This window comes from Cololabis saira, chromosome 11 (assembly GCF_033807715.1).
Source record: "Cololabis saira isolate AMF1-May2022 chromosome 11, fColSai1.1, whole genome shotgun sequence".
Taxonomy (NCBI): Eukaryota; Metazoa; Chordata; class Actinopteri; order Beloniformes; family Belonidae; genus Cololabis; species Cololabis saira.
Genome location: NC_084597.1, coordinates 2,692,484 through 2,717,153, shown reverse-complemented (window position 1 = coordinate 2,717,153; position 24,670 = coordinate 2,692,484). Strand labels below are relative to the sequence as shown.

Genomic DNA, 24,670 nt, shown 5'->3' with positions numbered 1-24,670 from the left:
TATATATAAATATATACATTTGTATATTGTATATACAAAGTAGCCCCGCCCCTTCTTCTGATTGGCCGATATGTTATAGTCCAATATCTTTTGAATGGTTTGACATACAGAGTCATGGGTGGTGTCATTGGACTCTGTATTGAGTCATTGACCTTCATTGGTGCAAATTAGCCCCGCTCCTTCTTCTGATTGGCCGATATGTGATATTCAAATAACTTTTGAATGGTTTGACATACAGAGTCATGGGTGGTGTCATTGGACTCTGTATTGAGTCCTTGACTTTCATTGGTGCAAATTAGCCCCGCCCCTTCTTCTGATTGGCCGATATGTGAGTCCTTTATTGCTTGCAAAATCAAACAATGTACACAAATGTGCAGCAGCCCGCCGTGGCACTCTCAAAATTTCTGTGAGGAAATTGTCTAGTTATTATATTATATTATTATTATATTATATTATTAGCTATGAGAGCCAAATCTGGCGAGAGTGTGTTGCTCAGACAGAGACAGGTCTCAAAGTTCATTTTCTCCTAATCTGTCGGTCTGAAAATGTCCATTTTGGTGTCAGAATGTTCAGAAGGTTTGTGGCTTTTGGAAAATGGGTCCCATATTTACTTAGGTTACTATGAGGCGAAGGAATTGGTAATAATCTGTGCTCACGTTCACTTTTCCCATAGGACTCAATAGACTCAGGACCTACTTCCTGTCTCCTAAAGGGGCGTGGCAGTCACGTGACACAGATACAGGAAACACAACCGGAGTGGGGGGGAGAGTTTACAATAAAACGTCTCTGGTTTTATTCATTTTATCACCAGATTAGCAGATGAGAACCATTCACCCTGACTATTGGACCCTGGAGGAAACTCTTCTGGCACTTTTCCACTAGTACCTACTCAGCTCGGCTCTCCTCCACTCGCTTTGGTTCTTTTCCACTACACTGCAAAAACTCAAAATTTTACCAGGAATATTTGTCTTATTTCTAGTTAAAATGTCTCATTTTTAGTAAAAAAAAATGTCATTACACTTAAAACAAGAGTCATTACCAGAAAAATAACTTGTTATTTGACATTTTTTCACCTGTTTCAAGTAAATTTTCACTTGAAATAAGTAGAAAAATCTGCCAGCGGAACAAGATTTATCTTCTTATTACAAGCAAAAAAATCTTGTTCCACTGGCAGATTTTTCTACTTATTTCAAGTGAAAATCTACTTGAAACAGTTGAAAATTGTTGTTTTTTCCAGTGATTACATTTCATCTTGTTTTGGTCAACAAAAATGAAGACACATTTTAGCAGAGTTTTTATTTTGTAATCTACATTTAATCTGGTTTTTATTCCTCTACGATATTGCATTATATACTTAATTATCGTTATCGTCACACGACCAGCATTTTCGATGCGTCTCGTCTCGTTTTCCTCAGGTGATAAAGGTTCGTTGACGACGATATTTAGTCGTAATTTTAGTTGAGGAAAACAACTTTAGTTGGACGTCGAGCTCCTTCAGGGCAGCAAAGTTCATAGTATTAAAGTTACACCATTATGGGATGTTTTATAAGATTCCCTGGTGAGAAATGAGACTTCCCTGATCCCGGGGATCGGATCGGTGCAGGTGGAACGAAGGACCGTTTCAGTCCCATATTGAACCTGCTGCCACCAACAACAACAACAACAACAACAACAACAACAATTAAAGCGATGAACGGGCCCTCGCACTCACGGCCACCGCCCCCCATAAGCATATCAGAAAAGACACCACCCACGACTTCCTATGTCAAACCATTCAAAAGTTATAGCAGGAAATAGGGACAACCAATCAGAAGAAGGGGTGGGGCTAATTTTCACCAAATGGTCAAGGACTTAATACCGAGTCCGATGACACCACCCACGACTCTTTATGTCAAACCATTCAAAAGTTATAGCAGGAAATAGGGACAACCAATCAGAAGAAGGGGCGGGGCTAATTTTCACCAATTATGGTCAAGGACTCATTACAGAGTCCCATGACACCACCCACGACTCTTTATGTCAAACCATTCAAAAGTTCTGGCAGATAAAAGTATTCTAGGGGGCGCTGTTGAGCCGTCAGGCCACGCCCATTAATGCAAACCATGAAATATAAAATTTATCGCCAGGCCTGGCTTGGTGATAAATTTGGTGCCTTTTGGGGAACTATCAAATATGGACCAATCAGATGAAGGGGGGGCGCGCTTTTTGGCGTCTAGCGTCGCCACGGTAACGCTTTTGAAAGAGAAAAGTAAAGCGCATCGTCGCAGGATGGAGACGCACATTTTGATGTATAACACACCTGGGTGCACGTTACGGTTCGGGCCGTATTAACTACCGAAGGAATGGCATAAATTGCGCCAAAATTACACGATTAATTCAAAATGGCCGACTTCCTGTTTGGTTTCGGCCATGACGCCAAGAGACTTTTCTTTAAGTTGCGACATGATACAGGTGTGTACCGACTTTCGTGCATGTACGTCAAACCGTATTGTGGGGCTTGAGGCACAAAGTTTTCTAGGGGGCGCTGTTGAGCCACTTTGCAACGCCCATTAATGCAAACCATTAAATATCTAATTTTTCACCAGGCCTGGCTTGGTGCAAAATTTGGTGACTTTTGGGGCACGTTTAGGGGGAAAAAAGACCCTCCTTTCGTCGGAAAAATGATAAAGTAAAAAAAAAAGGAAAGGAAAATTCTTACAGATACAACAGGGCCTTCGTACTGTCAGTGCTCGGGCCCTAATGATAACAACCTCCTACCTAAGCAGCCTATAAGGAGCCTGTGGTTATTTCAGTTATTTTCTCGTCAAAGACGCTGAGGGTTTCGTGTAAACGCTGTACGGTGCAAAAGATCAAAATGATCCTCACGCTTTCCAGGAGCAGCTAATCTGCTCAGCAGGAACACGGGGAAGGAAGACTCCTGCACGGAGTACAAGTACAATAACGGAGTGTGATTGTCAGACGGATGAGTTGTGTCTTCCACGTTCACGTCAGAGAAACTTGGAAGTGGGTCTGCACTATTTTTAGCAGAGTGTGAACGGCGTCGAGGCGTCAGCAGACCCGTCTCTCTCTCTCCTGCAGGGAACGAGGGAACGACTAAATACACCAGGAACGACCTGAGAGAAACATAGATTATAGAACCAAAACCGGGATAAATACTGAAGAAAGATGCATAATAGAACCAAAACTAGGATAAATACTAAAGAAAGATGCATATAATAGAACTATAACTAGGATAAATACTAAAGAAAGATGCATATAATAGAACCTAAACTAGGATAAATACTAAAGAAAGATGCATATAATAGAACCACAACCAGGATAAATACTAAAGAAAGATGCATATAATAGAACTATAACTAGGATAAATACTAAAGAAAGATGCATATAATAGAACTATAACTAGGATAAATACTAAAGAAAGATGCATATAATAGAACCTAAACTAGGATAAATACTAAAGAAAGATGCATATAATAGAACCACAACCAGGATAAATACTAAAGAAAGATGCATATCAGTTACAGGAGTTAAAATATGGAACAGCCTAAATAATGAATTAAAAAACTGTAGTTCAATAAATACATATAAAACGATGTATAAATGCAATATAATCGAAAGATACAGAACATTAGTGTGATACAAAACTATATATATATACATACAGGACTGTCTCAGAAAATTAGAATATTGTGATAAAGTCCTTTATTTTCTGTAATGCAAAAATGTCATCCATTCTGGATTCATTACAAATCAACTGAAATATTGCAAGCCTTTTATTATTTTAATATTGCTGATCATGGTTTACAGCTTAAGAAAACTCAAATATCCTATCTCAAAAAATTAGAATATTCTGGGAATCTTAATCTTAAACTGTAAACCATAATCAGCAATATTAAAATAATAAAAGGCTTGCAATATTTCAGTTGATTTGTAATGAATCCAGAATGGATGACATTTTTGTTTTTTTAATTGCATAAGATAAAGAACTTTATCACAATATTCTAATTTTCTGAGACAGTCCTGTATTATATATATATATATATATTGTAGCGACCCTCTCTGCCTTCACCGGGAGGTTTAGAACTCCGGGGTTTCCTTCTTCTGTTGTTATTGTTAAGGGGTTCCTTTTAAGTTCTACCGGAGACGTTAGACGTTAGAGTGTTAGTCTGCCGTTGGGATTGTCAGAGAACCTGGTTGTTTGTTTTCCTGCTCGGTAATAAACTGGCAAGAAAGTACGAGCCGTCTCCTCCCTGTCTGTCACACATTACACTGGTGTCAGAAGTGAAAATCCGGACATCGGACAAGCCAGAGAAGAAAAAGAAAGAAAGAAAGAAAGGAGGAAAGGAAGATTAAAAAAAAAAAAATCTTCAGTGACGGCGGCTCTAGTTAACGGGCTGGCTGGCGGCAGTTGGAGCATGAATTACGGTGCGAGACCAAAGACGAGAGAGAGGAGGGGCGGAGAGGAGGAAGCTGCAGGCGGGTGGTCAGTAGACTTTGCCAGAGAGATGGAGAGACTTTCACGGGAGGCAAAGGACCGCCTGAGAGAGTCAGCTGTTAGGATGGCTAGTGAGGCGGGCATGACGCCTTCCCCGTCAGTTCGAGCCGGTCCCCCAACTCGCTTAAGTGAGGCTCGGGAGGTAAACCCCGCCCCTCGCCCTACGTCATGCTCAGCTGTCAAAACACCCAAATACTCCGGTAGGTCAGAGTGGGAAGCCTTCCATGCCCAATTTGACCTACTAGCGGAGGCAGAGGGATGGACAATAGAGACTAAAGCCCTCCAGCTGGCTTTGTGCCTCACAGAGGATGCCCTCTCATGCCTGCTGATGCTCAGCCCTGAGGAACGTCGTAGTTATGAAGCTTTGGTGGGAGCTCTGCAGAGGCGTTTTGGACAGTGTTCTCAGCCGGAGCTCCTGCGGACGGAGCTGAGCAACCGTTGCAGAAGATACGGGGAGCCGCTGAGGGTCTTAGCCAACGACATAGAGAGCCTGACACGTCGGGCTTATTCACACATGCCCCCGGGAGTGCAGAGCGAGTTAGCCCGAGACCAGTTCATCAGAGCTCTGTCCCCCACTGACTTGCGTGTTCAGGTTCAGCTGCAGCATCCTCAGACCTTGCAGTCGGCCTTGGAGCTGGCCGTAGAGAGAGAGCAGGTGTGGGGCGGAGCCGCTGGGAGCGAGCAGAGGGTGACTTCACCTGCGGCCCGGGCTGCAGTAGGGAGCTCCCCAACGGAGGACAGACCGGCTTGGGTGGCTGAAATAACCGAACTGATACGTGCAGTCTCGCTGCAGGCGCCACGCAGACCACGCCCGGGCCCTAGGGTCTGCTGGGGCTGTGGCCAGCCTGGGCACTTAGTGAGGGAGTGCCCCCAGTCACACACAAGGCAGGGAAACGGCTCGGGGCACGCGTAGAGAGGGATATGCGGACCCCGGGCCCCACCCCACCCTCAGCGGTTCCTACCTCTCCCTCGGCGGGGGGAGGAGCCCCATCTGACAGCAGCCAGAGCCGGGCTCCACCCCCCATGGAAACAGAGGACATCGCAGCCTGGGAGCCTGTCGTAGCAGTGGGTCACACCGGTGTGGGGGACTCATGCTATGTCCCGGCCTCAGTGGAGGGGGTGCCCTGCTTGGCCCTAGTTGACACGGGATCAACAGTAACCCTGGTGAGGCCTGACTTCCTACCAGCGGGGACTCAGTTGGACTCCACCACAGTACGGCTGCGCACGGTCACGGGTGAGATGGCCCAGCTGCTAGGCACATGCCAACTGACTGTGGAAGTGGGTAAAAGAGCAGTGCGTCATCCAGTGTGGATAGCTGCAGTACAGGACCAGTGCATCCTAGGTTTGGACTTCCTGAAGGCCATGCACTGTCACCTGGACCTGGGGAGGAGCATCATAAGCTTCCGAGGGGGGCCAGCTATCACTTTGACTCCCTATGACCCCACCTCTAGTCCTCTAGTCAGGCTTTTCATGCCAGCCGATGTTGCAGTGGAGAGGGGAGAGAGTTGCCTCTCCTCCTCTTCCCCCCTCCCCACTAGTACTATCGGGAGTGATTCCACAGCCGATCCGGCCAGTCACATACGCCACTCGTCCCTAGCCCCACCTCTGGGCCCCCCGTCATGGAAGCAGGGGGCGCTGCCTGCAGTAAGAGAGGTGTGGAGTAAGAACAGTGGTGGCCTCAACCCCCTGCAGCAGGAGCAGCTGTGGCAGCTGTTGCTGGAATTCCAGGACAGTTTTGCATGGAGCGAGGAGGAGGTTGGGTGGACTCAGCTCATGCAACACGTTATTGATACTGGGGACCATCGTCCTATTAAGTGTCGACCACGCCGCCTCCCCCTGGCTAGACAACAGGCTTGTGATGAAGCTGTGCAGAACCTGCTGCAGGCCGGTATCATTGAGCCATCTGACAGTCCCTGGGCAGCAGCCGTCGTCATGGTTCCTAAGAAGATGGGCGGCTGGCGGCTCTGCCCAGACTACAGGCCGGTGAATGGAGTAACCACAAAAGATTCATACCCCCTACCTCGCATAGATGAGTCGCTAGACCTGGTCTCAGGGTCCTCCTGGTTCTCCTCCCTTGACCTCCGCAGTGGCTACTACCAGGTCCCACTAGCTCCCGAAGCCCAACCAAAGACAGCCTTCTGCACAGGTCGGGGGCTGTGGCAGTTTAAGGTCCTCAGTTTCGGACTTTGCAACGCCCCTGCCACTTTCGCGAGGCTGATGGACAAGGTGCTGGCTGGGGTCCCCCGTCAACAGTGCCTGGTTTACCTGGATGACATACTGGCACATGGCAACTCCTTCGAGGCCGCCCTGTCAGCCCTGCAGCTGGTACTGGAACGGATCCGAGCCGGGGGCCTGAAGCTTCACCCCGACAAGTGCCACTTTATGCGGAGAGAGGTAACCTTTTTGGGACACCAAGTGGGGGGGGAGGGCATCAGCACTTTGGAGGAGAAGGTGCAGGCAGTCACAGGCTGGCCAGCCCCCACCAACCAGAAGCAGCTTAAGAGCTTCCTGGGGCTGGCCTCCTACTACCGGAGGTTTGTGAGGGGTTTCTCCTGCATCGCTGCCCCCTTGTTTCAGCTGCTTCAGAAGGACAGGGAATATGTGTGGACAAAGCAGTGTCAGGAGGCATTCACCGGCCTTCAACGAGCCCTGAGCCAGGCCCCAGTGCTCGCCCCAGCGGACCCCACCTTGCCTTTCACCCTTGACACAGACGCTAGCGGTGTGGGGGTGGGGGGTGTACTGTCTCAGGTGGGTCCCGAAGGGGAGAGAGTAGTGGCGTACTTCAGCCGGGCGTTCAGCAAGGCAGAACGGCGCTACTGCGTCACCCGCCGGGAGCTCTTGGCAGTGGTGTTGTCAATCAGACATTTCAAGTACTATCTGTGTGGCCCTCTTTTCACTGTGAGAACTGACCACTCAGCCCTGCAGTGGCTCATGACATTTAAAGAACCTGAGGGGCAGGTAGCCAGGTGGCTAGAGGAACTGCAGGCTTTCCACTTTAAAGTGGAGCACAGGCCAGGGACTCGTCACACCAATGCCGACGCTCTCTCCCGGCGCCCATGCGCAGCTGAAGGGTGCCGCTACTGTGCACGGAGAGAAGACCGTGAGAGAGAGTTACGGGAGGAGGAGAGTTGTGCTGAGGGGCGACGCTCAGAAGTGTTCATCTGTCGGGAGTTACAGACCGTTGACACAGCAGATTGGGGGCAGCATCAAGAGCAGGATGCAGACCTACGGCCAGTCCGGCAGTGGGTAGAAGCTCAGCGGCGGCCGCCATGGGAAGAGGTGTCCGCTCTCTCCACACACACCAAGGGGCTGTGGTCCAAGTTTGAGGCTCTGCGGCTTTGTCAGGGGGTCCTGCAACGTGCGTGGAAGGAGCCAGCCACCGGAGAGGAGAGGTGGCAGGTGGTGGTCCCTAGGGGCCTGAAGGAGGCGGTGCTCAAGGCCATGCATGGAGCCGCCGGGTCGGGGCATTTCGGGGTCACTAAGACACTCCGACGCCTGCGACAGGGCTTCTACTGGGGGCAGTGCAGGAGGGATGTACAGGACTTTTGTCGCCGCTGCGACGCATGTACTGCGCGAAAGGGTCCTCCTGACCGTTCCCATGCTCCCCTCCAGCAGTTCCCTGTGGGGGCTCCCATGGAAAGAGTGGCGGTAGATATAATGGGCCCGTTACCTCGCTCAGACCGGGGTAACCGTTACGTCCTCTCCGCCATAGACTATTTCACCCGATGGCCCGAGGCGTACGCAATCCCAGATCAGGAAGCAGAGACTGTTGCAGACGCCCTGGTGGAGGGCATGTTCAGCAGATTTGGAGTGCCGGAAGCCCTGCACAGTGATCAAGGGAGAAATTTCGAGTCCCGGGTGTTTGCAGCCATGTGTGAACGTCTGGGCATACGCAAAACGCGCACCACACCTTTGCGGCCGCAGAGCGACGGCTTGGTGGAAAGGTTCCACCGCACCTTGGGTCAGCAGCTGGCCATTCTCACCTCTCAGCACCAGCGTGACTGGGACCTCCACCTCCCCCTGGTGCTCATGTCGTGTCGCTCTGCGGTGCAGGAGACCACATCCTGCACCCCCACCCTCCTCATGCTGGGGAGAGAGCTCCGCACCCCTGCAGAGCTGGCCTTTGGTCGGCCACCAGATTCCCCAAACTGGCCACCAGGCCCCGAGTATGCTAGCAGGCTGCAGGACCGGCTCGAGTCTGCTCACAGGTTTGCCAGGGCGCAACAGCTGAGAGCAGGGGTGCGTCAAAAACGGAATTACGATGTGAGGGCACACGGGAGGCATTTTCGGGCCGAGGAGCTGGTGTGGGTCTACCTCCCTCAGAGGAAAAAGGGCCGTTGCCCTAAGCTAGACAGCCAGTGGGTGGGCCCTGGCAGAATACTGGAAAGGCTGGGAGAAGTGGTGTACCGAGTGCAGCTGCCACACACCCGGAGGAAGGTGGCGCTCCACCGAGACAGACTGGCCCCGTACAGAGGGGACGCTTCACTTCAGTCTCACTCCGGGGAGAGTTCCTCAGCGGGAGCACAGTGGGCTCCTGAGTCAGTGTCCACAGCACTCCACCCCATTCTTCCAGACCCCCCTCCCGGGAACCCAGATTCACCGGGTGTCCGCTGCCCATCAGTGACTGATTCACCTGCCCCTCCCTCCCCGTCTCCCCCATTTGAGGCTGCATCCTCGGTCCCGTTCCCCGGGTTGTCAAACGCCCAGGCGGTGCGTCCGCAAAGGCAGAGGAGGCCGCCAAGCCGCTTCAGAGACTTTGTTTGACTTTGTTTGTTCATTTTTATGGGGGTACTGGGTTGTAGTGAGACCATTTTTTCCAGAAGCGGGCAATAATGCGCCCCAGTCTCAGTGGAAGGGAATGCAGTCCACCCTGTTCTTAAAAAAAAAAAAAAAAAAAAAAAAAAAGAATGTTGTTTTACTGTGTGCCGAGTTGCCTATTTCGTTTTGGCTCATTGGTCCCTCGTGGGCGAGGACTTTTGTAAGGGGGGGGTAGTGTAGCGACCCTCTCTGCCTTCACCGGGAGGTTTAGAACTCCGGGGTTTCCTTCTTCTGTTGTTATTGTTAAGGGGTTCCTTTTAAGTTCTACCGGAGACGTTAGACGTTAGAGTGTTAGTCTGCCGTTGGGATTGTCAGAGAACCTGGTTGTTTGTTTTCCTGCTCGGTAATAAACTGGCAAGAAAGTACGAGCCGTCTCCTCCCTGTCTGTCACACATTACAATATATATATATATATATATATATATATATATATATATATATATATATATATTATGCTCCATACTATATGAAAGGATTACAATAATAAGAATAATTGTTGTTGTAATAATAATATTAATATACCAAAAAATGTAAAGATTGGTCTCTGGTTTCCTTTTGTTTTCACTCTTTTTTCTATTATTTCTTTCTTTTCTCTCAATGAGGTCAAAGGTACTTACATAATCTATCCCCAGTTAATTGCTCATTAAAACTCTTTACACTCTTACAAAGTAGTTTATACCGTCAGTTTTTTACGACACAGTACGGTTAAAGGAGGATTTAAAGTCTATCTACTAAATACACCAGTTTGACCCTGATGAAACTGAAAAAATCATTTAAAATTTGATAAAACTACATGTGTTCTGTGTTTTAACGCCAGGAGAAGGAGGTGTGGATTCAGCAGGATGTTTCTCTTCTCTGCCCTTGTTAGTTTGTGCTACACGACCTTTGATCAGACGAGCAACAACGAGCAGTTTAATTAGAGACATCACTAACACACACTCTTATTGGGGTAAACAAAACACGCAGCGGCGGCAAATATGATGAAGGTCACGTTGCAGACGATCAGCAGCTAAAAACCTGTTCCCTCGTTCCCTCTTTTCATTCTAGTTAAACTCACAGACGAGCAGCAGTTTAGTTAAACTAACAGCAGCGGTTTAGTGAAACTAACAGCAGCGGTTTAGTTAAACTAACAGCAGCGGTTTAGTTAAACTAACAGCAGCGGTTTAGTGAAACTAACAGCAGCGGTTTAGTTAAACTAACAGCAGCAGTTTAGTGAAACTAACAGCAGCAGTTTAGTGAAACTAACAGCAGCAGTTTAGTGAAACTAACAGCAGCGGTTTAGTGAAACCAGTGCTTCTCAAAGTGCGGGGCGTGCTCCACTGGTGGGGAACGGAGACATGACAGGTGGGGCGCGACAAACAGGAGAACATTTTTAATTTCATGCCTATCTTACTATAAATGTTATTGACAATAAAGATAATTCACTCTAAACAAAAACACACACACATAGCAGGGCTGTACAGTGCGACAGTTTTCATCGCATTTGCGAATAAAAATCATCCGGTGCGAAGAGAAATATGTATCCACTCGCATTTGTGCGAGTGAGTTGCGCTGGGGTCATGTTAAAAAAAGTGTGAAAATCAATATGAATGTCTCTTGACCTACATCAGCCTTTCTCAACCGGGGTGTCGTCAAAAAAATTACCTATTCCGACATTTCATATATAAATACCGTATTTTCGCGACCATACGGCCGGGGCGCCGTGTGGAAAGGCTATTAATACTATTAATACATCCATGATCCGACCGCGCGTGGCGACTGCGCCTCGACACGCGGACCAAAATCTTACTCCGCTCAGAAGAAAGTAGTACCTTCTTGCGGTCCCGATCACGGGACTCTAAGGGGGTTTTGAGCTCTGAACTTTTAAGTCTGGTGTAGAGTTAAGCCATACCTTATTAAATTAAACCTTTTTCGGGTCGTGAGTAGGATAAACAGAGGACAACTTCTGCTGAGTTTGAGAGTACTTTACTGTCTGCTCAACAGTGTAGGATTTTAGAACATCAACACAGCAGCTAGTGCTGTATCACTCCGCCCACTCTAAAACATATTAAAAACTACAGATAAACTGACTAGTGTCATTATAGTCCCTGATTTACATCACAATATAAAGAATATATTTATAAAATAATTAACCCTGAATTACCAAAATAACCTTCTTAACAAAAATAAATCTCCTCTTACACTTATAAGGTGAGCATGAATCAATCTTTTTTATGATGTAAAATTGTATGTATTTATTTACTTTTATTTATTTATTTAATTTTAGTGGTTAAATTTCTGGAAAAGAAAAAAGTCAAATCATACATGAGAGAAACTATTCAGTTTGTGGAAAAATATTTTTATTGTATGAAACTAAAGATCATAATGCAAACCTGACATTTACTTTTAGTTCATTTTGTGGAAAATGGTTGGCCTGGCTTTCTCTTTAAAACTTAAACAGTTATAAAGCATTACAAACTGTAACAATAGTGCAAACGCACAGTATTGTTTTGTATTTTGTGTCTTTCAAATAAAAGACCATTTTTTCCAGTCATATGTTCCTCATTCAAGGTTGTTAAAAAAATACTGCTATAATATCGTATCGTTATCGTGACCTCAATATCGTGTATCGTATCGTATCGTGAGATTAGTGTATCGTTACCCCCCTACTAACTGTCCACCCGGGTGTGCTAGTAAATTTTTATTTGTGCTACTAAAATTTTTAACTTGCTAGCACCAGTGCTACCATTCAAAAAAGTAAGCGTACAGCCCTGAGTAATAATTAATAGCTATAATTATTACCGTATTTTCGTGACCATTCGGCACGCCGTGTGGAAAGGCGCACCCTCAGTTTTGTGTGTTCTTTCTGTATTTAAAACACACACACGGTGCACCGACCAAAAAGGCGCCATCTACACACACGGAGCACTGCCTTACAACACACACGCGCGCCACACAACACACACACAAGCATACAAGTGTGTGTTTTTAAAAATAGAGCGGGAGCAAAACTTAGTTTGATTGTACTTTATTTAAGTTATTACATTAATCAAACCCATCAAAATCTGCATGCTCCGTTTCTAGATTCATCGAAGTCTGATCACGGGAGAACTGCTGCGCGCTGCGACGGGCACGAGCCCGCAGCTCTCTGGCCATGCTGAGCAGTCGATCATTTTCCGTGCCGTGCGGCCCCTCGGAACATTTAAATTAATTTGAAGTAATACGTCAAGATTTTTGTTGGGGCGACGGGGGCAAGTGGGGCTTGAAAATCCCTACTTGTTCAAAGTGGGGAATGACGAAAAAAGTTTGAGAACCACTGAGTTAAACTAAGGCCACGTTTACACATAGCCGGGTATTTACAGAAACGGATATTTCCCCCTCTACGTTTTGAAAAATATCCTCGTTTACACGAACCCGGATAAATATCTGTTAAGGTGCTATGAGCATCCAAACCTGCAGGGGGCAGTGTAACGAGAAGATAAAGTCATGCTAGCCAATCAGAATCCTGGAAAAAAACGTCAACAAATGACACGTGTAAAGCCTGAATAATATGGTTCCTCGTTAAATTGACGGCGTAGCTACGTACGGTGGGCGTCGCCGCGTACCCTACGCCGTAGCTCTGCGTTGGTGTAACGCGGAACCATAAATCAGCCTGGACTGCAGTTACTTCCAAGATGAACGAGAGTCTTTCGTTTGGAGTGACAGAGAAGTGGAGTTACTTTTAAGTGTGACGTTAGAATATAAAACAGGTAAAATACAAGAAAATATTGACGGTGGCCAAACTAATTGTAAACACAGGTCGCACAGATGACGCTGGTGACGTTTCTGTTGCATAATGTGACGTTCTGAAGCCTAAATGTCCGTTTTCCTCTGTTTAGACCCAAACGTGAAAACGGAGTTTTTGAAAATCTCCACTTTGGCCGGAGTTTTCAGAAATGATGGTTTTTGGAGACTTTGAGCTTCTTTTCCTGTAAACGAACGGCCAAAACGCATGAAAACACCACCGTTTTTGCTCCGTGGAAACGGGCCTAACAGTAGTAGTATAGTTAATCTAACAGACTGAGCCTAAACCTAAACTACAGAGGGTCACATGACCTTCTTTTACTCTTTACAAGTGTCATTCCTTGTATTTTAATTAGAAATCTTGTTTGCATCGATGAAGTTAGTGCAGGAAACGGTTCATACCAGCGTAACACCATCTGCAGCCTTTTTAAATTAAGAGCCCCCTAGCAGTTTAACATGCTTTTATTGTGAAATGTTTGCAGGAAGCTGTTGGGGGAACAATCATTAACTTGCAAAGTTCAAGTTAGCGCTTGATAATTGCACTAATGTTAAAAAACAAAAACAAATTAGAACACGATAACCACAAAGAAGAAGAATAAAAAAAGAAGTAGATGTAAAAAATATAAATATATAAAAAAGACTGCTTGTTCTGAATGTAGCAGACAGAAAAGAAAAAGAAAACAGACGCAAAAAGAGACTTTATAAAGAAGAATATATCATGTTGGGATTTAAAGCAACTGACTGGGACCCTCAGCAGCTGTATGAATGAATGAATTTTTATTTATTAATGTGTCATAAACCTCTAAGGTTCCAGCCTATAATGCTTACAATACACTAGGCCAGCAAACAAACATCAGCTGCTACAAACAAAAACACAAACACAAAATTATAAATTCCAGATCCTTTCTCAGTTTCCATATAATTTGTCCTTTCTCTGTTTCCAGACTCTTTATAAAGGTAGCTATAGATAAACCTGCTCTCTGAAAAACCAACTTAGCATCATCCTCAGTCCAAAACAACTCAGGTTTACAATCCTGCATTTTCTGAAATAAAAGCTTCCTGGCTTCATCATATAATGGACAATAAAACAAAAAATGAAGTTCATCCTCCACAACATTTAAAAATCACAAACACGACATAATCTTCCCTCTCCAGGAACAGAGTTAAACCTGTTTCTACGGCCAGAGGGAAAATCCCAGTTCCTAATTGATACATAATGATCTTTTTGATCGATCCAGGGGTAAAGTCGCATAAGGTTCAGGACAATAATTATTCTTCATCAACCGGTAAGTTCTAAGTTTCGGTTTATGCCAAATGTCATTGGCCCATTTTTCTTTATACTCAAAGAATAACATACACTTCACATACTGGGCTGACTCAGTTCCATCTTTGATACAGATTAAATACAAAAAAAAAAACCATAACTGGTCTAAAATTACACAATCTATTTAGATAGATATAGACACAGCGCTCTATAACATCATTTCTGATTCTATAACAGAGAATAGACTCTAGTCTAGTTGACAACAACACAAAGCTCATTCAAATAGGCAGCTGGTCGAGGCTACCACAACATTCTGGTAAAGACATGATTTAAGAAGGTTACACTGACTCACCAATGGTAGTTGACTCTTCCATAACCCAAAATAATCCAGGTTACGTGGAAAACAGGGTAACATTCAAAACTTTGTACATGCTTAGTCCTCTTTTAAAGTTTAGCTCGTCTCCTTCATGGCCGCAAAATTTGACGAGTCGGCAAATTGGCTGTAACTGTTAAGGCTGATTTATGGTTCCACGTTACAACAACGCAGAGCCTACGCCGTACGGTGCGCGTCGCCGCGTACCCTACGGCGTCTATTTAACGCAGAACCATAAATCAGTCTTGACAGACAATCAGCGTTGGCTCACGGCCCTGATGCGTTCAGGACAGTTGTAAAGTAGGAATTACCTACACTGGCCGCACAATGCACATTTTATCATTATTATAGCCCACAATTTACGATTATATATGAACGTATCCAGAGCTGGTAGTAACGAGTTCCATTTACTCCGTTACATTTACTTGAGTAAGTTTTGGGAAATGTTGTACTTTTAGGAGTAGTTTTGAATCACTATACTTTTTACTTTTACTTGAGTAGATTTGTGAAGAAGAAACTGTTCCTCTTACTCCGATACATTAGGCTACGTTGAGCTGTTACTTTTCTTTAATCCCTTTTATCCACGTACGCGTCAATCTCATGACATCACTGGGTGATTCTTTGGGAAAAATGTTAGTTTTTGCATGTTTTGTCACATTTACACAGACTCAAACACACACAGAGTTTCTATGAGTTCATGTTTGTTCTAGTTCTGCTGGTTAAAAAAGAAAAGTACAAAGGCTGGAAATTCTGTGCTACTTGTCCTTAATTTATTTTTTTATTCTATTATTTTATTTATTTTATTATTTATTAAAGTACTTGAATTTACTTTAGGATTATTTTAATTTAAGCTATTTTTATTTTTTTATTCATTTTAATTTATTTTATTATTTTATTGATTTAATTTTCCTGAAGATGATTATTTTTAACCATTTGAATGGTTGTGTTAAAAAAATAAATCAGACGTTACTCAACAGTTACTCAGTACTTGAGTAATTTTTTCACCAAGTACTTTTTTACTTTTACTCAAGTAATTATTTGGATGACTACTATTTACTTCTACTTGAGTCATATTATTCTGAAGTAACAGTACTTTTACTTGAGTACAATTTTTGGCACCTCTACCAGCTCTGAACGTATCACACCAAACGGGGCCCTATCATTGGGCCCTGTGAGCGTGTGGGCCCCGTGTGGGCCCCGTGTGGGCCCCATGTGGGCCCCCCTCTGGCTCCGCTACTGCCGTCTGGATACTGGAAGAGATTCCTGAGCTTTTAATGAGGTTAGCAGCCCGTTTGAAGGTGAGGAATAATGTGTCTGCAGTAGATAAGGTTTAACAAAACTTGGGATGAAGAGAAACGGGCACTGGGCTAAAACTTGCAGTGATAAAACGGCTACAGAGAGATTAGTAAGAGCTTCCCTGTCGTCTAAACTTAATCCCTCGTTCATCCAGAGGGTTGGGAGGAGAAGAAGTACGACACCTCTGGACAGCAAAGGCCTTTGGGTAAATGCGGTTGGACTTGTTTCAGATCGGCGGTTCACAAACTAGAGATCACACCAGAGTGGCAAAATCCAACTTTAACTGGCCAGGGAGCATTATGGAAAATATCTTCTTTACGCTTTACGCTTCTTTACGCACCCTGTCTAGTGCCTCTTTCCAAGTTAAAACTTGTAGAGATTTGATCATTTGTCCTTACACGTGCCTTGGGAGAGCTGTATAATATTTTTATCCAGTCAATGAAAGATTTGCTAAATCCAAATTTATGTAAAGTTGCCAATAGAAACTTTGAATTTACCCGATCGAATGCTTTTTCAGCGTCTAACGATATAATAGTAGTTTCCTGTTTATTGATACTCGAATAATCTATAATATTTACTAATCTACGAATATTAGTAGAAGAATGTCTACCTTTAATTAAACCTGTTTGATCCGGATGTATAATAGAAGGGGTGACTCTTTTCAGACGTTTGGTAAGAGCCTTGCTAATTATTTTAAGGTCCATTTCAGATGAACTTCTAAGCCTCCTATAATTTCATGATTGTTTGGTTTTGCTGATATAATGCACAGATGTGTCATAAATAAAGGAGCTTATGGTTAATATTTTGGTTGCTTATTTATAACATCAAACTGGCCACTATGGACTGAAATGCTTAATATAATATTCAAATAAGGAAATCTTGGTGGAAAGTGGTGCTTTGTCATTATGGCGAGTTTTATTAAAAGTAGGTCAATATCAACTTCATTAAGTTTTGCACAATTCATGGTTTCAAAATGAACTTGCATTTAAAATAATATTTCCTGATCTGAATATTATATTTAACATTCACAATGACTAAATCTGGAGACAATTAATTCATAATTCTCTATGATACGTAAACTAGACAGATATTCTCCTGCTCATTCCTGAGCACAAATGTATTATATATACATAAATCTTCGTCTTTGAGTGCAAAATACATTTTGAAAAACCCTGAATAATCCAGTTAAAGACATTTATTGAAGCATTTAATATATTATTATTATTATTATTATTATTATTATTATTATTATTATTATTATCATTATTATTATTATTATTATTATTATTATTATTATTATTATTATTATTATTATTATTATTATTATTATTATTTCTTTATCTGAATATTATATTTAACATTCACAATGACTAAATCTGGAGACAATTCATACATAATTCATATGTAAACTAGACAGATGTTCTCCTGCTCATTCCTGAGCACAAATGTATTATATATACATAAATCTTTGTCTTTGAGTCAGGGCCGGTTCTAGGCATGCATATATGAGGGGGCAGTCAGAAATGTGAAGGGGGCATCATGTGTACACATCATGCTCCACCACTTTTTTTTCTGTGCTTATAGTAACGATGCTTTTTCTTCATTGAAATGGGTCTTTTGCTATGTGTCCAACCCCAACCTGGAGAAGCGGATTGTCAGGCCTATACCTTCAGACCTGTCCAACTTGGGTGTCCCACCTGAAGAATAAGCTCCTGCTGGTATAGCTCTTAAGGTCACTGAGGCACGCAAACCCCCTGACCACAATAAGGTGGCAATCCCTCAGGGGGGGAAACTGAAAAATAAAAATAAAATAAATGAATAAAATAAAATAAAATAAAACATCCTTCATCCAGATTTTATCAACCAACAACATTTATCTTAACTGGATGGCCTAATTCTCAAATACAGTGGGGAGAACAAGTATTTGATACACTGCTGATTTTGCAGGTTTTCCCACTTGCAAAGCATGTAGAAGTCTGTAATTTCTATCATAGGTACTCTTCAACTGTGAGTGACAGAATCTAAAAAAAAATCCAGAAAATCACATTGTATGATTTTTAAGTAATTAATTTGCATGTTATTGCATGACATAAGTATTTGATCACCTGTCAACCAGTAACCAGTAAGACTTCCGGCTCTCACAGACCTGTTAGTTCTTCTCAGCTTGGTGAGAAGGCAACACCTGGCACAATTATTAGAAAATGGAAGAAGTTCAAGATGACGGTCAATCTCCCTCGGTCTGGGGCTCCATGCAAAATCTCACCTCGTGGGGCATCAATGATCATGAGGAAGGTGAGGGATCAGCCCAGAACTACACGGCAGGACCTGGTCAATGACCTGAAGAGAGCTGGGACCACAGTCTCAAAGAAAACCATTAGTAACACACTACGCCGTCATGGATTAAAATCCTGCAGCGCACGCAAGGCCCCCCTGCTCAAGCCAGTGCATGTCAAGGCCCGTCTGAAGTTTGCCAAGGACCATCTGGATGATCCAGAGGAGGAATGGGAGAAGGTCATGTGGTCTGATGAGACTAAAATAGAGCTTTTTGGTCTAAACTCCATTCGCCGTGTTTGGAGGAAGAAGAAGGATGAGTACAACCCCAAGAACACCATCCCAACCGTGAAGCATGGAGGTGGAAACATCATTCTTTGGGGATGCTTTTCTGCAAAGGGGACTGCACGACTGCACCGTATTGAGGGGAGGATGGATGGGGCCATGTATCGCGAGATCTTGGCCAACAACCTCCTTCCCTCAGTAAGAGCATTGAAGATGGGTCGTGGCTGGGTCTTCCAGCATGACAACAACCCGAAACACACAGCCAGGGCAACCAAGGAGTGGCTCCGTAAGAAGCATTTCAAGGTCCTGGAGTGGCCTAGCCAGTCTCCAGACCTGAACCCAATAGAAAATCTTTGGAGGGAGCTGAAAGTCCGTATTGCCCAGCGACAGCCCTGAAACCTGAAGGATCTGGAGAAGATCTGTATGGAGGAGTGGGCCAAAATCCCTGCTGCAGTGTGTGCAAACCTGGTCAAGAACTACAGGAAACGTCTGATCTCTGTAATGGCAAACAAAGGTTTCTGTACCAAATATTAAGTTCTGTTTTTCTGATGTATCAAATACTTATGTCATGCAATAAAATGCAAATTAATTACTTAAATATCATACAAAGTGATTTTCTGGATTTTATTTTTAGATTCTGTCACTCACAGTTGAAGACCTATGATAAAAATTACAGACTTCTACATGCTTTGCAAGTGGGGAAACCTGTAAAAACGGCAGTGTATCAAATACTTGTTCTCCCCACTGTATATGTTAACCTAAAGTAGTTTGTTTTTTTTTGTTGGCAGCTTAATAGCTCAAAAAACTCCTTTCTCTCCACTCCTCTCTTATTTCTCTCTCATTTCTCTCACTCCTCTCTTCTTTTTTCTCTCCACTCCACTCTACAACAGCAGTCTCCTGTTTCCCTTTGCAAAAACTCTCACAAACTTATCCATGTCCAAGTTATTTGTGATAGACTTCTCATGGGCCAAGGTCACCGGATTCCTCTTTCTCTTGTGTAACATGGTGCGACGATAGGGGGTTAGAACCCGTGACAATGTGGAGAAGGAACTCTCACATGCTGCTGAAGACACACCAATTATCAGGGCTGTTACATACAATTTATGCAACTCAGGAAAGGCTTCCCTGTATTCCTGCAGGTGTTTACACACAGTGGACAGGTCTGTTTCATTTGGAAATTTCTTGAGCATCTGTTTTGCCACAAGGATTTCATTTTTCAGACTTGCATTGTCTGCCACTGTGCCAGCCAGCACAGCCAGAGGGTGCAACTGTGTTGAATCTAGAAATGCACTAGATTTGGGTGCAAGACTAGATATGGCTTTCATCAGGTCAACATTTATCTGTGAAAATCTAGTTTCCATTTCTGAAATGGCCCTGTCAAGGATGTTGAGCAGAGATCTTTTCAGAGATTGATGGGGATTAAGGGTAGGATCATCAGAGTCTGTATGGCCCACAGTTGAGAGCACAACACTTTGACCAAGGTGTTTGCTCATTGTTCTCCTTCTTTTTGGAGGATGTGAATCATCTCCTGCCGCCACCTGAGATAACTCAATAATCATCTTTTTTAGGGACTCCAGTGCTGCACCTACAACCTCAGAGGCACTGCACATATCCACAGACTGAGCCTGTAGAATTGCATTTGCTGGTTTCAAGACACCAAGCACCCGCACTAGAAACTTTCAAGTCTCAAAGAAGTGATGCCTCTTAATTTGACATTGCAGGCCTGATGCCTCAGTGCACAGGTCAACTGCAGCAGCATCATCCTCTGTCATCTCAGATAGGATACTGAGAATATGGTCTTGATTTTCAACAATGCCCCTTGTCACCTCATAGTGGCTTGTCCATCGGATTTCAAGCAGCCTTTTAAGATGAGGTGCATCATATTTCTTGGACACATGGTGGTGCTGAAAAAACTTGTAGAGTGAACTAGAGAGGTCGAAAAATCTTTTTGCACATGGTTCACTCTGCATGGCATGCACAAGTACTAGGTGCAGTTGGTGGTTGAAGCAGTGGATATATGGGACATATCTAGCAAGCTTCTTTTGGAGCAGAGCTTGTACACCACCTCTTACCCCACTCATCACAGAAGCCCCATCATAACACTGACTAAGTATGTTGTCAGCACTGTAGCCAGCATCAGAAAGGTGTGTCAGTATCTCAGAGGTGATGTACTCTGCATCAAGTTGATGCAAGTCAAGCAACCCAATAAGATGCTCATCTGGCATGGAATTGCTGACAAAGCGAATCATCACAGACAAATTTTCCACATTGCACCTGTCTCTGGTCCCATCACTTTTGAGGCAGAACCCTGCAGAATCTGCATTTTCATATCTTTTCCTGATATCTCCAAGCACCATGTCTGCCAGTGTTTCTATAATTTCATTTTGGATATCCTTAGATGTATATTTTGCATTCTTTGGGATACCCTTAGCAATGCTTGCTAATTTCTCATCCTTCTCTAAGGTATACTCCATCAGCTTTAGAAAGAGACCTGAAGCAATGTTGTCGTCAGCCGCATCATGCCTCAAAGTTTCTGCAGTCCCACGGAGCCCCAACTCATTTACACAGAGAAACTTAACAGCACTGCCCACACTCTTGACATAATAAAGGTTTTTTCAAGTTGTGTTTTACCAACCAACAGGGAGTCAACAGTTCCCCCTGTAGCATCTCTGCTTTTGTGCTGAGTCCATACAGTTGAAGCATGCACATGGTTGTGGCTGGACACATTCCTCTGTAACCCCTTGTCTCGATCAAGTGCTGCTTTCCAGTTGTTAAAACCAGTTAAGGTAAAAGCAACATCCCTCTCATTAACAGCGCTGCCATATTTCCGACAGGGGAAACAGAAGCAGGCGTCTCGCACCACAGAATACTCTAGCCATGGTCGTGTGCGGTACCAGGCAGGATTGAATGATCTCAATGTTGTACCAAATGCACGCTTTGGGTAGCTACCCAGTATTGGCTGAGATGGTGCATTGCCATTTAAGTCACTGGGTAGCTGAGATGGCTGCTTTGGGGGAGCACTTGTTGGGGGGATGGAGGGAGCTGGTGCAGAAGCAGTGCTTGCTGATGCTAAAGGTACAGTATTGCTAGCTGCTGTCTCTGATGCAGCAGCATCATTGCTACTAGCAGCACTACACCTTTTAAAAGCTCTGAAGAAAGGATGCATTACACAGCATTAACTTTCTCTTTGTGAGCTGCTGGAAGATGGTGCAGAAAATAAGCAGGCTTGCTTTGTAAAAAAACAAACAAAAAAAAAACAACGCTGTGATTATAAGAAAAAACCAGTACAGAACTATAGACTGGGGCGGGGCTTTACGTAGGGGTCCGTCAGACACAGGTCACTTGTCTTCAGTTTGTCACATGCAGTGGACGTGTGCACTCATCTCTGTGCTTGTAACGCTGCTGTTTCTTCGAAGTCTAACCCACTCCGTGGCCGTGCTGAAACCTGACACTACACTGTCAGGCTATGTCTGGGCTCATTTGCATACTGCAACAGTGATTGGATGTTTACTGAGGGCTGAGGGGTGTGTGCGTGTGTGTGTCTGTCATGGATCTATTAATAAAATCTGGATGGGAGATCGAAAATGGCCGCCCATTCATTTCAATGCAATTTGCTCACTCAGCGCATACGCTGAAAAAGTTCCTGACCTCCGGGTTTACTTCCGCGTTGTGCGGCCCATAGAGCATGCGCAGTTGAGTCACCTCCCATGATGCTCTGGGGCCTCCCATCATGCCCCGGGGCGAATATTAATATAATATGTATTAATATAATATATTAATTAATGTATATTATTACATGTATAGTATTACATATATTTGTAATGTATTAATATAATATAATAACATAATATATATATATTAATATAATACATCCGTGGAATGCACGGACACAGCTGTGACGTCAGCCGTGACGTCATGGCCAGAAAGAGACTTTTCTTTGACTTTTCTGGCCGTTATAAAACATTTTTGACGGATATAAAGTCCATGACTTAAAAATATAGAATACAAAGATTAGTAATTGCCGGGGATTACAGCTGGAGGTTCCTGTGAACAGTTTTAGAGGCTTCTCTTTTACTATTGCGGTCTATGGGAAAAAAGCTTTCTGGGCCCCATGGGATTTTTTGTTGCAGTACTGCGGCTGGACACTGGGAAAAAATCGGCGTGCCTTCTGAGTGGGAGACCCGGGGGCTGGTGTCTGTGCTGCGGAGACACAGGGCACAGCGGAGGGACAGAGAGATGAGAGGGAAGCCGACACTGTGTAGTGTGTGCCCCTTTTTCGGCTGAATTTTCCGCTACTGCAGATAATTTTGTCAACTTGTAATGTATATTCATTTTGTGAGTATATTAAAATGATCTTTCTCAACTTCTAAAATTTTGATTTGAGGGGGCAACACATTTATTTAAGGGGGCTCTGCCCCCTCTTGCCCCTGCGTAGAGCCGGCCTCGCTTTGAGTGCAAAATACATTTTGAAAACAAATTTTCCGACTGCGTGCTTTGTGCCCCCTGAATAATCTAGTTGAAAACCGCTGGGCTAAAGGGTGTGACGCGATGAGCAGAAACGCTGAAGAAACATGGCAGGGCATCATTATATTAGTTAATGAAAGCTCCGGTTTCATTTCCAAAGAAAGAAAGAAAGAAAGAAAGAAAGAAAGAAAGAAAGAAAGAAAGAAAGAAAGAAAGAAAGAAAGAAAGAAAGAAAGAAAGAAAGAAAGAAAGAAAGAAAGAAAGAAAGAAAGAAAGAAATGAGCCTGAAAGAAAGAAAGAAAGAAAGAAAGAAAGAAAGAAAGAAAGAAAGAAAGAAAGAAAGAAAGAAAGAAAGAAAGAAAGAAAGAAAGAAAGAAAGAAAGAAATGAGCCTGAAAGAAAGAAAGAAAGAAAGAAAGAAAGAAAGAAAGAAAGAAAGAAAGAAAGAAAGAAAGAAAGAAAGAAAGAAAGAAAGAAAGAAAGAAAGAAAGAAAGGACGGGCTTGAAGGAGTAGAGGTGGAGAGCGAGGGGTGGATTACCGCCACCTGCCACCGCCACGACAGAGCTGCACAGTCCCAATAACTTATTGAGACTGAAGAAACATCTGCCAGATAAAAATCCCCGTCCTCGTTGCCGCGGCAACGGCCTGATGCTGATGCTGCGTTTGAGTGACGGATGTTTGTTAACCCTTTACTGTCTTCGGGTCAAAATCACCTAATTCTCCTGTTCCTTCCTTCCTTCCTTCCTTCCTTCCTTCCTTCCTTCCTTCCTTCCTTCCTTCCTTCCTTCCTTCCTTCCTTCCTTCCTTCCTTCCTTCCTTCCTTCCTTCCTTCCTCCTTCCTTCTTTCCTTCCTTCCTTCCTTCTTTACTCCCTTCCTCCCTTCCTTCTTTTCTCCCTTCCTTCCTTCCTTCCTTCCTTCCTTCCTTCCTTCCTTCCTTCCTTCCTTCCTTCCTTCCTTCCTTCCAGGCTCCTTCCTTCCTTTCTTCCTTCCTTCTTTCCTCCTTCCTTCTTTCCTTCCTTCCTTCTTTCCTCCTTCCTTCTTTCCTTCCTTCCTTCTTTCTTTCCTTCCTTCTTTACTCCCTTCCTCTTTTCTCCCTTCCTTCCTTCCTTCTTTTCTCCCTTCCTTCCTTCCTTCCTTCCTTCAATCCTTCCTTCTTTACTCCCTTCCTCTTTTCTCCCTTCCTTCCTTCCTTCCTTCCTTCCTTCCTTCCTTCTCCCTTCCTTCCTTCCTTCCTTCCTTCTTTTCTCCCTTCCTTCCTTCCTTCCTTCCTTCCTTCCTTCCTTCCTTTCTTCCTTCTTTTCTCCCTTCCTTCTTTCTTTCCTTCTTTTCATCTTTCCTTCCTTCCTTCCTTCTTTTCATCCTTCCTTCCTTCCTTCCTTCCTTCCTTCCTTCTTTTTTCCCTTCCTTCCTTCTTTCCTCCTGCTCCACCCTCCTCTTCCTCCCTCTCCTCTTCCTCCCTCCTCTCCCTCCCTCCTCTCCCTCCCTCCTCTTCCTCCACCTTCTTCCTCCCTCCTCTTCCTCCCTCATTCTCCCTCCTCTTCCTCACCTCCGTCATGTGGATCAGGTAGAACCTCAGCTCCTCGGCGTAATCTGCAACACAGAAGGGAAGAGGTTTAGTTTCCTCCCGTTCACTTCGTTCAC

At 44.2% G+C, this 24,670-nt stretch overlaps 1 protein-coding gene across 3 annotated transcripts in view; it reads right to left on the bottom strand.

The window, feature by feature from the left end:
- Positions 1 to 24,670, bottom strand: part of rgs3a (regulator of G protein signaling 3a) — a 265,109-nt gene that overhangs the window by 161,159 nt on the left and 79,280 nt on the right. For all 3 annotated transcript variants that reach the window (XM_061733623.1, XM_061733622.1, XM_061733621.1), the window contains one exon: positions 24,576 to 24,619. In XM_061733623.1, coding sequence (XP_061589607.1) covers positions 24,576 to 24,619 — 44 coding nt within the window. The remainder of the gene's footprint in view (positions 1 to 24,575; positions 24,620 to 24,670) is intronic.